At 56.9% G+C, this 13,816-nt stretch overlaps 1 protein-coding gene across 1 annotated transcript in view; it reads left to right on the top strand.

Annotated features, from left to right (window-relative positions):
- Window positions 1-12,568, top strand: part of PTPRD (protein tyrosine phosphatase receptor type D) — a 228,459-nt gene extending 215,891 nt beyond the window's left edge. Inside the window, 9 exon segments of the mRNA XM_061562738.1 lie at window positions 4,290-4,409; window positions 5,078-5,232; window positions 5,871-6,156; window positions 6,714-6,892; window positions 8,611-8,737; window positions 9,343-9,468; window positions 9,671-9,825; window positions 10,359-10,494; window positions 11,383-12,568. Coding sequence (XP_061418722.1) covers window positions 4,290-4,409; window positions 5,078-5,232; window positions 5,871-6,156; window positions 6,714-6,892; window positions 8,611-8,737; window positions 9,343-9,468; window positions 9,671-9,825; window positions 10,359-10,494; window positions 11,383-11,451 — 1,353 coding nt within the window. The 3' untranslated portion in view covers window positions 11,452-12,568.
- The last annotated feature ends 1,248 nt before the right edge of the window (window positions 12,569-13,816 follow it).

Genomic DNA, 13,816 nt, shown 5'->3' with positions numbered 1-13,816 from the left:
AGATTCACACAGAGACCCGTAGACTCACACAGAGACCCATAGACTCACACAGAGACCCATAGACTCACACAGAGACCCATAGACTCACACAGAGACCCGTAGACTCACACAGAGACCCATAGACTCACACAGAGACCCGTAGACTCACACAGAGACCCATAGATTCACACAGAGACCCATAGACTCACACAGAGACCCATAGACTCACACAGAGACCCATAGACTCACACAGAGACCCGTAGACTCACACAGAGACCCATAGATTCACACAGAGACCCATAGACTCACACAGAGACCCATAGACTCACACAGAGACCCATAGACTCACACAGAGACCCATAGACTCACACAGAGACCCATAGACTCACACAGAGACCCATAGACTCACACAGAGACCCTAGATTCACACAGAGACCCGTAGACTCACACAGAGACCCATAGACTCACACAGAGACCCATAGACTCACACAGAGACCCATAGACTCACACAGAGACCCATAGACTCACACAGAGACCCATAGACTCACACAGAGACCCTAGATTCACACAGAGACCCGTAGACTCACACAGAGACCCATAGACTCACACAGAGACCCATAGACTCACACAGAGACCCATAGACTCACACAGAGACCCGTAGACTCACACAGAGACCCATAGACTCACACAGAGACCCGTAGACTCACACAGAGACCCATAGATTCACACAGAGACCCATAGACTCACACAGAGACCCATAGACTCACACAGAGACCCATAGACTCACACAGAGACCCGTAGACTCACACAGAGACCCATAGATTCACACAGAGACCCATAGACTCACACAGAGACCCATAGACTCACACAGAGACCCATAGACTCACACAGAGACCCATAGACTCACACAGAGACCCATTGACTCACACAGAGACCCATAGACTCACACAGAGACCCATAGACTCACACAGAGACCCACAGACTCACACAGAGACCCATAGACTCACACAGAGACCCATAGACTCCTCGCTTCGATCATGCCGACTGATCGACTTCGTCAAATTCATCATCTTTTGCCGGCCGTCGCAGGCGTCACCCATCACCCTCCGCCCGTCATCTCTCCCCATCATCGTCACCATCACCATCAATCACCGCCACCGCCTCTAATTACGTTTCCCATCAGTGCGGCGCTCTGGGAGAAGCTTTTCAATATTTCATGTTTGCTCTTGATGTCCAATCATGGGGGTTTTTATTTTTTATTATCCAGTCGGCTCAGTCGGTTGCTGTCCCTCCTCCCCTCCCTCCCTCCCTCTCTCTCAACTTTTCTGTTCTTCGTTTCAAGTGCCCCCCCTGACCCCATCCTCCTCCACCCCGCCCCCGCCCCCCTCTCTCTACATCCCCTGCCACGAACCGTCTCTGCCGGTGTCCGTATATTTATTTTAAACACCTGTCATTTACATACGCATTAAAATGGATGAGCCTCTCTATTTGCTCTCCGCTCCTATTCATATTTAATGCCTCCTCGCGCGGATAATAGCGTTGGCGTGGCCGCGCTGCGGTGGCGCGTTCCGTAGCACCGCCGCCAGCCAATGGTGCCGTACCACGCTGCCCGTGCACCCACCGTGCCCGCTTTCCCCACCCGCACCCCGTCCACCACCCAGCGATGATCGCCCGCCCGTGTGATCGCGTGACCACGTGATGATGGAGCGCACGGTGTGAGCGTGTGAGCGTGTGAATGCGTGCTCATCTGTTCGAATCTTTAATTCATTCATTCCATCTCTCTCTCCCTCTCGCTCCCTTTCCATCTTTTCAGATTCAGTGCCAGTCAGTGCTGTCTGAAAAGGCAAGGACTGTGTGTTGTGCCTCCCCCCCCCCCTCCTCTTGCCCACTCCTCTTCCTCCCACTCATCACCCTGCTCTTGCTGCACGAACACTAATAACCTTCTCCCCCCACTGCTCTCTCACCCAGCGTAGGTTTTTTGTGGTGCTGTGCTTTTTGGATTGTGCCCGTGTGAAACGAATTCGGTTTCCGTTTCGCTCGCCCCTCCACGCCGAGACGTTCTTCGGCAACCGAATTCGAGCGTGTGCCACGCTGCTATCGCAGTCGGGCGTGTTCCGCTTGCTTGAAGGAGCGCCCTGCACCTGGGGCGAAACGTCGGACATCGTACCAAACAACGCCACCACGACACAAAACGACCAGACAGCTAGAGGAGCCCGGTCCCGCCAGCCAGAACTAACGCACGCCGTGTGCAGTGGGACACCACGATGTCGTCCCTGTCTGTGTGTGTGTCTGTGTGTCTGTGTGTGTGTGTCTGTGTGTGTGTGTGTGTGTCTGTGTGTGTGTCTGTGTGTGTGTCTGTGTGTGTGTCTGGGCGTGTGTCCCTCCGATTGTCTCTGTTAGTCGCGCCTTCAATTAATTACCACGAAAACCACGTTCGACACTTCACGTGGCCTCAAGGTGCACTTGGCCTGGCACAAGCGTCGTGGTGACGTCACCGCCACTTAGTGGCGAATGGCGGTTGTTGTTGTTGTTGTTGTCTGGGCGTGTGTCCCTCCGATTGTCTCTGTTAGCCCCGCCTTCAATGAATTACCACGAAACCACGTTCGACACTTCACGTGGCCTCAAGGTGCACTTGGCCTGGCACAAGCGTCGTGGTGACGTCACCGCCACTTAGTGGCGAATGGCGGTTGTTGTTGTTGTCTCTGTTAGTGTCTCGAGCGTGCGTGGGGAGCGGGAGCACGGCGGTTAGCGCTCCGCGTGTACGAAACCCCGGCGACCCCAGTTTCGATCACCGCTCAGCCAACACCGGTGACGATAATCTGAACCGGTCCTGGACCTCCCCTAGGTCGACTCAGCCTCAAATGAGTATCTGGTTTGGTGTGTTAACATCGCCACTTTTGAGACGAAGGCAGGCGGGCGGGCGTGGTGCTGGCCACCCACCCCTCGTGTGCCGTGCCGGCCTTCATAGGTGCTCGCTAACAGCACTTGCCCCAACAGTCTGTTAAAGGCTACACGGGGGATCGTTGTCTTTGTTCATTGCTGTGCGGCTCTCTGCAACATATTTGGCTCCAGCACGTGGGTGGGGGGGGGCGAAACGTCGGACCATCTTTTGCTGTCCGAGCCGGTGACATCCTGGGGACAATTCGGCACGAACGGGGCGATGCGCAAACGCCTGCGCTCTGTTGCTCGTAGCAACCGGGCGTTGGTGAGCGCCCGCAGGCTGCTCGTGACAATGCGTGTACCATGATGTCCTGCTGCCAGCAGAGGGAGGCAGACAGGCAGGCAGGCAGCAGCAGCAGCAGCATGGGGATTATTCTTTCATTGGGTCCTAGAGGAGATTTAACAAAATCCACTTGGTGAGTGTGCATTGGCAGTTGTGACTCAAACACACGTAACGAAACAACGTGGCACTTTCACCAAGAGCACTGCCAGCTATATGCTATGAAGAAGGACCATGTCCCGAAACGTCACCTATTTTTTTTATATTGTGTATTTTTCGCGTTAATGCCGCGGCGTTATTCACAAACATGTTGAGCCCAGCTCTGCTCGTTCCAATCGGATTACTCTTCCGATTATACAGTTCGAGTATCCAACCCATCAGATACCACGAAAAATAGTTTGGTGGGGGGCGGGGGAAGATCTCCATGTGTGCCACTGGACGGGTGGTGATGGGCAGGGCTTGGTGACATCATCGGCCGTGTCACGCCGGGTGTGGCCCGTTGGCGGGTTTCCCACCTTCGGAATGCAGGGACGTGGGGACGGCCGCCGTTTATGAAAGAGTCGATTCGAAAAGTCCAGTTGAGCGGTCAACTTTAATCGGCCAATCGATGTCGCGTTCCCAAGCTGCACAAAAATCCTTTCAGGTGACCTGGTGGACACGGCAGAGGGCAGGGCGTTCCCGTGCGGCCGCCGCGTGAGTGCGGTGTTCATCGCACGGCAGTGAAACCATGGACGGTTAATCCTCGGCGGCTGGTATTTAGCCTAATTCATCGCCGAACCAAAATAGTTCACCGGGCTGTGACCATCAACTCACTTGTTTAATCACAGTCCAGTCTTTGAGCCTCTGTGTGAGTCTATGGATCTCTGCGGACGTCTGTGGATCTCCCTGTGATTAACCGCATCATGAACTTGTGACCGCACTGAGACCACCAACTCAGCATCGCTAGAGATCCCAGTCACAAATCACAGATGGGCGGCTGAATCCCGAATTCACATTCAGTGTCTCGGCGTCTCTGACCTCCGAGCCACCCCGCTTCTGCCAGCTGACCCCCGTGCCCCCTGCACCCCCCACCCCCCGTGCCCCCCGGCAGGTGAAGTGTGACCAGTACTGGCCAGCGCGGGGCAGCGAGACGTACGGGCTGGTGCAGGTGTCTCTGGTGGACACCCTGGAGCTCGCCTCCTACGCCGTGCGCACCTTCACGCTGCACAAGGTACCGTCGCTCACCCCCCCAACCACCCACGATTCCCCCATATTCTACCACTGCACACACACGCATACCTATATATACTCACCCACACGATCACACCCACACCCAGGTACACTCCCACGCACTCGCCCATGTACTGATACACTCACGCACATACCCACACCATGCTACACTCGCCCATATACTCACCAAACACCCTGGTACACTCACCCACGTGATCAGACCCGCATGCTTGTACACTCACATACATATTCGCACACGTCCTTATACACTCACCCACACCACAGTACACTCACCCACACCCTGGTACATTCAAACAAAGACAAAGATCCCCCATATAGCCTTAACAGACTGTAGGAGCACCCATATACTCACCCACACCATGATACACTCACCCACATAATGATAGACTCACCCACATACTCACCCATACCCTGATACACTCACCCATATATCCACACCTTGGTACAATCGCCCACACACTCACCCACACTGCCCGTTGTTGCCTCCGTGTCCTTTCTCACCGTCGTCACGAAATCGCTGCGTCGTGAGACCGCGGACGACGCATTACTCGGATGCCTTCATCCGGCAGTGGAGACAACGTGGCTGACGACCGCACGAACGATGACCAGTGGCGACGACGATGTCGACCCCCACCCCCGCCCCTCTAGAACGGCTCCAACGAGAAGCGCGAGGTGCGGCAGTTCCAGTTCACGGCGTGGCCAGACCACGGCGTCCCGGAGTACCCGACGCCGTTCCTGGCGTTCCTGCGGCGCGTCAAGACCTGCAACCCGTCCGACGCGGGCCCCATGGTGGTGCACTGCAGGTGCGGCCCCCCCCCCTCAACCCTCGCCCTACCCCATCCCCGGACCTACCCCCCGTCTCCTCCACCCCACCTCCCCCCCTGTCCCACCACCTATCCCGTGTGTTGAGCGATATACAAATGAATTACTAAATTTTTCCAACATTTTATTTAAAACTGTAAACACATAGACTTTGATTGTTTCAACCAGAAAAACTTTAATAATAATAACCCTAACCCTATCCCTAACCCTATCCCTAACCTTAACCCTATCCCTAACCCTATCCCTAACCTTAACCCTATCCCTAACCCTAACTCTATCCCTAACCCTAACCCCCGGGGGGTATAGTTTAGCCTAGGACACTTTATCCCCCCGGGTATACTCTGGCCTGGGCCAAACTATACCCGGGTTTAATCGGATCAGGGGTTATTTTAGCCTGTTACACCGGGTCAATTTAAACTACACACGATTCCTGCCACCCGAACACAAACGCGGACGTACGCGCGGTGACGTCACCGCTGAACTCTTGCCCGCCCGCCCGCAAAACTTATTTGTTCCAATCCCAGTACGAAACCGCACTGCGGGGGGGAACGGACCCTCACCTTCGGCCTTTGTTTCTCTCTGCTCTCTGGGCTCGAACGCTCGCCTGGGTGTTCCGCAGCGCCGGCGTGGGCCGCACGGGCTGCTTCGTCGTGCTGGACGCCACCCTGGAGCGCCTGCGCTCGGAGCGCACGGCGGACGTGTACGGCTTCGTCACGTGCCTGCGCTCGCAGCGCAACTACACGGTGCAGACGGAGGAGCAGTACGTGTTCGTGCACGAGGCGCTGCTCGAGGCGGCGACGGCGGGCCCCACCGAGGTGCCGGCGCGCACGCTCTACGCGCACCTGCAGCAGCTGGGCACGGCGGAGCCCGGCGAGAACACCACGCGCATGCAGCTCGAGTTCCGGGTGAGTCCCGACGTTTGTCGTTTGGGAGTTCGTCCGGGAGTCCGTCCGTCTAAAGCGGAGGGGGAGGAGGGGGCCCACGATAAGTCTCGTAAATATGAAGCGATTTGAACGAAACGTTAGGGCAAAGCTGTGATACTGTTGGGGACTCACTCTAAAGACAACCGGACACACTGATCGAAGCGTAGCCCCATCGTTGCCTCCACGGCAGAGGCGCTATCCGAGCCTCAGTGTCGCGCCACGACCCACGATCACACGGCTTCCTGCGCACCCGGCGCGAGCGCTGCCGTCGTGGTCACGACTCAAACGCATCCGAGGACGAACGCTCGTGTGTGTCTGAGCAGCACAGAATCCTTGCACGTGCATGATTTTTCTTCCCCCGATTTAAATGTGTCCGGAGCGGTTCTTCCCGGGCCCACGACATCGTCGATGAACCCGCCGTGTGGGCCTGCCGCTCCCGAAGCGAGGTCGCGACCTTTACCCCTCGTGCGCGAGAGTTCGTGGCCTGACCCCGCGATGTACGCTCGCTCTCCTGCGCGCGTGTGCGTGCGTGCGTGCAGCGGTTGGCGCTGGGCAAGTCGAGCCCGTCGCGCTTCATCAGCGCCAACCTGCCGTGCAACAAATTCAAGAACCGGCTGGTGAACGTGATGCCGTACGAGGCGACGCGCGTGCCGCTGCAGCCGATCCGCGGCGTCGAGGGCTCCGACTACATCAACGCCAGCTTCGTCGACGGATACCGGTACGTGCCGCCAGCCAGGCGCCCACCCACCGGTGCCTCTCCGGCCGGTGTTTGTGCCACACTCTGTGCCGGTGTAACAGGCCGTAGTATACCCGGGGTTAAAACGGCCTAGGCTAGATTATACCCGGGTATATTATGGCCTAAGCCAATTTATACTCTGGGGTATATTAGGGCCTAGGCCAAATTATGCCCCTCTAGGCCAAATCATACCACCATGATAGTAATAGTGTTGAGCGATATACACATGAATTCGCTGTGGCCATGATCTCGGCATCTGTTGCCCAGACTCTATCACGAGAGATGCCAGAGGTGTTTAAATATTCATTGACATCTTGGTCCAAGTAGTCCTGTAGTTCTTAGTTCCTAACCCGAACCCTATTCCGTGACTTTCGACAACACTTCAATGGAATTGCTCACGTATTCGACTTTACTGGCTTCGACTGCTTTTAAAAATGCTTCAATTGATCAAATTGAGATTCTTACTTCCATTGATACGCTTTTTAGATATAGATTGAAGTTCGTTGTCGACTGTTCTCTGTATGGATAATTGCCTTTGAACTTTCACATGGGGCATATTCTGGCCTGGAGAGGGGGTATGGTCTGGTCCAGTCTAGTTTAAACTCCCGGGGGGTCTAGTTTAGCCGAGGACACTTTATCCCCCCGGGTATACTGTGGCCTGGGCCAAACTATACCCGGGTTTAATCGGGGCAGCGGTTATTTTAGCCTGTTACACCGGCACCTCCGCGGCCGATATTTAAACCCCCCCGACTGACAGGTTGAAAAACGAATTTCTTGAAAACTGCTTTTTGTGTTTAGTTTGTTGTCCTTCCACCGCGTCTCCGATTGGCATGGTTGGCTACGTAAGGTGCGAAAGAAGTTCAACGTACATACGACTAATTCCCCAGGCCTCTAGTGCAGTTGAGACTACGCTGTTTCGCTTGAGTTTTCACCTCTGGTTGAACAAAATTAAGTTGAACTAAACTAGGCTATTGCTACCTCTACCTCCCTGGCCTCTGTGTGTGAGTGTGTGCCATCAAGAAGTGTTATTGCCCGAAACGACGCGTCTAAGGCCACCGTGTTATTGACGAACACCGGGCCGCGTGCCAGGGTAACCTCCGGCCAGCCAACGGCAACGCCATCCGGTGGACTCGTGCTGTGAGCCTACTGGACATTGAACGGTTGTCGTATTCCATCAATCGTGGAATCGCCCCCCCCCCCCCCCCCCGCCATTCATTGCAAATGCAATTCCGCCGATCGGCCACGAGATCGCCCGTCATGGCAAGTCCCCGAGCGCCGACGGTTTCTCATTTAACGCGGCAGTCCTGGGTGTTCGTGAAGCAAGTACGCCAACGCGTACTTTATCGTTCCCCCTTGCCGTATCACCGTACCGCTCAGCCGCGCAGCTCAAGGAAGTAGATCGTCGTCAAGCCTTCAGAAGGCGCGTCATAATGGCGTGCGGTCCACGTCCGTAAAAAAAAAAGTGTTCCCGATTGCCCTGGGTGCAAAGTGGTGGTGCGCGTGTCCTTGTCCAATCCTGGCCCGGCTTGGCTCACCAACTCAACGAGCACTTTGTTGAAGGTGTTGTATTTTAATAAAGAAACAAACACCAACAATCGCTGCACGGTTTTGGGCTAGGGTTCGTGGGAATTGGCCAATGGGGTTGCTGCGTGCGGCGTACTGACGCGCGCGTGTGTGCACGCGTACGCGCGTGAGCGCAGGCAGCAGGCAGCGTACATCGCCACGCAGGGTCCGATGGCCGAGACGACGGAGGACTTCTGGAGAATGCTGTGGGAGCACAACTCCACCATCGTGGTGATGCTCACCAAGCTGCGCGAGATGGGACGGGTAAGGCGTGCGCACACACACACACACGGACAATCAAGCATGCACACAAAAACACAACAACAACAGCTGACATCACCATCCCGCTTATGCCACGTGAAGTGAGGCAGGCTCGCTGCTGGCAGGGGGTCATGGCACTGACCCAGGTGCCATAGTTTGACTCACTGAGATGACCGGCCGATGCAGCACCTGTGCCCCCTACTGTGCCAACTTGCCGCGTCTTGGCCCGCTAGGGCTCTGCTCGTTGTTTAGAGAATCGCTCCTCAGCTCTCTGTCACACTTAGATAGAAACACAATCATATACTCGTCTGAACGCACGGATATACAAGCACACAAACAACACACGTGCACACTCACTCACGTCATGATAAATGGCAATTCAGACATTGAGGCAAGGTTAGGGTTTTTTTCCCGTAGCTGCTATACATCTTTGTGACTGATGTGGGCAGTTGCTTATACGTTAATAACATTCCGTGTGTCTCGTGTGTATCGTGTGTGTTCCCGTGTCCCCCCATGTGTCCCCGTGTGTCCCCGTGTGTGTCCCCTGTGTCCCCCCGTGTGTCCCAAATGCGTCCCTCGTGTGTCCCCCGTGTGTGTCCCGAGCGCAGGAGAAGTGCCACCAGTACTGGCCGGCGGAGCGCTCGGCGCGCTACCAGTACTTCGTGGTGGACCCCATGGCCGAGTACAACATGCCGCAGTACATCCTGCGCGAGTTCAAGGTCACCGACGCCAGGGTGAGTAGGAGCTTTCATCCTGCCCGCGCGTCTGCGCACTCGCGCATCCGTGTGGCCATGCATCTGTGTGGCCATATGCCTGGCTGTCTGTTCGTTTACCGAATTGATTCCACAAATTCGTGACCTGTTGTGTACCCGACCACATGACTGCACGTGTGCCTGACCGGCTGTCTTGACTCTGTATGTCGGTTGCTGTGCGCAGGACGGGCAGTCCCGCACCGTACGCCAGTTCCAGTTCACGGACTGGCCCGAGCAGGGCGTGCCCAAGTCGGGCGAGGGCTTCATCGACTTCATCGGCCAGGTGCACAAGACCAAGGAGCAGTTCGGCCAGGACGGGCCCATCACCGTGCACTGCAGGTGACCCTCGCCCGCACTCACGCCACCGACTCGCCCGCCACCGACTTCACCCGCTCGCCCACCAGCAACTCACCCGCTCGCCCACCACCGACTCATCCGCCACCGACTTCACCCGCTCGCCCACCAGCAACTCACCCGCTCGCCCTCCACCGACTTCACCCGCTCGCCCGCCCGCTACCGAATCGCCTACTGGCTTGCCTACCGGCTTGCCCACCGACTCGCCCGCTCGCCCGCTCACCCACTCTCCCGCTCACACTTCACCACACCTGCTCTCCTGCACTCTGAAGCCCATTCAGCCACCCTCGGTCACCCATTCTGTCACCCGCTCAGCCACACTCCACCAACCTCCGCACAGCCCACAACGGCCACGCGTCAACCGCAATGCCCCCGTGTGCCCTTCCCTCCATAACTCCCTCCCTCTATTCCCACTTCCTCCATGCTCCCCCCCCTCCTCCTCCCCTGATCCCCCACCCCCCTTCCTCCCTTTGCTACTCCCTGCCCCCCACCAACCCCTGCTCCCCCCCCCCCTGCAGTGCGGGCGTGGGCCGGACGGGCGTGTTCATCACGCTGAGCATCGTGCTGGAGCGCATGCGCTACGAGGGCGTGGTGGACGTGTTCCAGACGGTGAAGATGCTGCGCACACAGAGGCCGGCAGCCGTCCAGACGGAGGTGACTCGCGCACAGAGACACGGAAACACAGGGGCGTACACGCAGAGACACCGAAGACACACGACACAGAGACACGGAAACACAGAGGCGTACACGCAGAGACACCGAAGACACACGACACAGAGATGCGGATACACAGAGACACACACATACAGACACGGAAACACACAGGCATCCACAGAGATACGGGAGACACGCACACATATGGAAACACAGAGACGCACGCATAGAGACTTGAAAGACGCACAAAAAGACATGAAAAACACAGATACATACAGACAGAGATACGAGAGATACACACACGCAAAAACACAGAAACAGACACAGAAACACAGAGACACACACACACTTCCTGTCACCCTGTGAACTTACCCATGACTCAGTGACCTGTCGGATCTGACTCAGTGACCTGTCTTACCTGTGCCCCTGTCTCACCTGTGCCCCTGTGACCGTGTTACCTGTCTCAGGTGAGTCTGTCATTTGTCACCTGTGACCCCATGACCTTTTCAGCAGTCACTTTTTACCTCTTACCTGTGGCCCTCTTGACACGGCCACTCGTGACCCATTGATCTATCCACCTGTGACCCGTCTCCCGTGACCCACCGACCTGCCACCTTTAACCCCGTGACGTTGAGGGACGGGGGGCTGCCACGCATCCCGGTTGAGGCCCCCCCCAAAACATGTTGCAGGCGTTGTTTAAGCGGACTGGGAGACGCGGGTCACACGGCCAAAGGGAGCGATGCCTTGAGTCGCACGCTTTCACTTACTGGGCTTTGAGGAAGGGCCGTTGCCCGAACCGTCGTCCCTCACAATACTGTTCCGCTTTGGCGTGGCGCGGTTGACGGACGAGTGCTGAGTCGTCGTCATCGTTGTTGTTCGTCGTTTCAGGATCAGTACCAGCTCTGCTACCGCGCCGCGCTCGAGTACCTGGGCAGCTTCGACCACTATGCAACATAAAGGCCGCGTCGCCACGGCGACCCCACTTACAAGCCTCCTGATTGGCCAAACGGTAAAACTTGAACCCGAGCCCTTCCTCCTCCTCCTCGTCCTCCTCCTTCTCGTCCTCATCCTCCTCGTCGTCGTCCAATCAAAAATTGAGGCCCCCCGTTTCCGGCGCAGTGCGGACCTCGGATTCTCCTCGCCCCGGGCGGCGAGGGCGAGAAGACGGGCGGCGTTGGTGAGCACGGGGCGACTGCTCGCTCGCTCGCTCGCTCGCTCGCTCACCCGCCCGACCGCTCGCTCGCCCGCCAACTTTCACCCGCGCCCCCCGTCTGCTGAGAACTCTTGGCGATGTGCCCTTGTACAGAGCAGAAAGAGACGAAGCTATTTTGTACGAAAGAACAGAACACTGGGGGAAGAAACGGGGGGCGGATGGGGGGCGGTGATGGGGGGTGAGGAGGGGGGCGGAGGAGGAGAAGAACTGACGTCATTAACGCTGCACTCGGTCTGGACTTCGGCACCAGTTTTGGGGTGGGGAGGGGGGTGAGGGCGGTGGGATTTAGAAGCGAATATTCAAAAAGAAGGAAAAATCGGAGTTGCAATTTTGTGGAAGCAACAAGAAGCAATGGCAGCGATGGCGGAACGAGAGTCGAGTCTCCGTGAACAGAGGACGACGCTTTCCTGTCGGCAAAAAAACTCCCCCGCCACCAATGGTATGGTCCGAGAGCACCTTGCCAAGACCACCGCCCTCCATTGCCCCCCCCCACCCCAGTGACCCCCCCCCACTCCACTAAACCCCCCACCCCACTGACCCCCCCCCAGCCCCCCAATCTCCCGAACACCCGATTGGATGCAGCGATTCTTCGCGCTGCCAAGTCTGGAAATGAAAACCAACGGGCGACCACTAAATGGTTGAAATTCTTTTTCTCCTTCTTCCCTCTTTTTTTAATGTACATTATTATTATTATAACCAGCCTGTGCTTTTTATTATTGAGAGAGAGAAGTAACACTAAAATGTACATTTTTAAAGAGCAAAACTCTGTAAGTACACTTTTCCGCGTGGCATCGCCGGAGTGGTGAGTTGGGGGGTTTGTGCGTGGTATGTATGGGGTGGGGGGTAAGAGATGGGTGGGGGGGGGTCAGGTGGGGGGGGGTCAGGGTTGGTTCGTTAAGTCCCTGTGCCTGTGTGTGCGTTCACTAGGGAATAGAATTCCCCGCAGTGGTGGGGGGGGGGGGATTTGGTCTCGGAAGGGGGGGATGGGTTGGGGGGGGGTTAGGGGGGGGGTCGTTCCTGGATGCACATTTTATTTCCGTGCAATTCATCGTAGCTGCCTCTTGTCGAGAGACGGACGCGCGACTCCCGCGCGCTACCCGACCGGTGCATCCGCCGCCACCACCACCACGCTCTGCTGAACACTCAACGACAACACACAAGCGGTCCCTTTTTTTTTCTATCGTTTTATTTTTGTAATTTTGTTACGGTAATTAAGGTGCCCCCCCACCCTTTACCTTTTAATCATGCAATTATGGTCGCCGTCGTTATTTTGTTTATCGTCAAATGTCGTCGTCGTCGTCGTTATCGTTTCTCCATTCGTACGGGGGACCCGGGTTAAGGAATTGTGTGTACAGTGACTCGGGGCCCACGTGGGTTCACTCTGCAAAGGTGCGTTGTGGCCGTGGGGAGGTGGGGAGGAGGCCCTCGCGAGCTGCGGGCCACCGCGTCGCATTGTGGGGCCTCGTACGACCCGGTGGGAGGAGGACGGGCCCTGTGCGTGCGTGCGTGCGTGCGTGCCAAACACACCGCAACACCGAGTCACCTCCCCGGCGTGAGACCGGGCCACTCCATCCTCCCGATAACCGCGCCGCCGTCGTCTCTTGGTGCCGGGGGAGGGGGGGGTCTACGGTCCCGACAAATCTTCTCGACCGCACACGGCACCCGCACCGCAACCACCACCAGCCATCGCTGTCAATCCCCCGGTCACATCATCACCACGAGCCGCGCCGACGTCCGGAGTGGTCTCGCGCCAGGCCCATGTGTAGGCCCCAGCGTGTGTATAATCGCGTGCAACAACAAACAAAATTAAGTTTGTATTTTTATTTCATATCTCTCTCGCTCCCTTTATTTTTGTACTCGAAATGCTTCGCGCTGAGATTTCGTTCGCGGCAATATTAGCGGGCTACGCTTCTTACTTTTGGAGATTTCCGCGGTCGGATTGGCCTTGCCGCCGGTGGGCCCGTGACCCCAACCGGTGACCCTGCGGTTGCCTAGAGGAGTTTTTGACGTCGCGAGCCACAGCCGGGGGGGGTGGGGGGGGGGGGTCGCCCGTCGCGTGACCCAGAGAGGTCACCTCGCAGCCCTGGAGTGTGGCCTTGTGGGGGGGGG

Source organism: Lethenteron reissneri, chromosome 4 (genome assembly GCF_015708825.2).
Source record: "Lethenteron reissneri isolate LAM-NWPU_2019-01 chromosome 4, ASM1570882v1, whole genome shotgun sequence".
NCBI classification, from domain to species: Eukaryota; Metazoa; Chordata; class Hyperoartia; order Petromyzontiformes; family Petromyzontidae; genus Lethenteron; species Lethenteron reissneri.
This window is presented reverse-complemented; position numbering and strand designations above follow the sequence as displayed.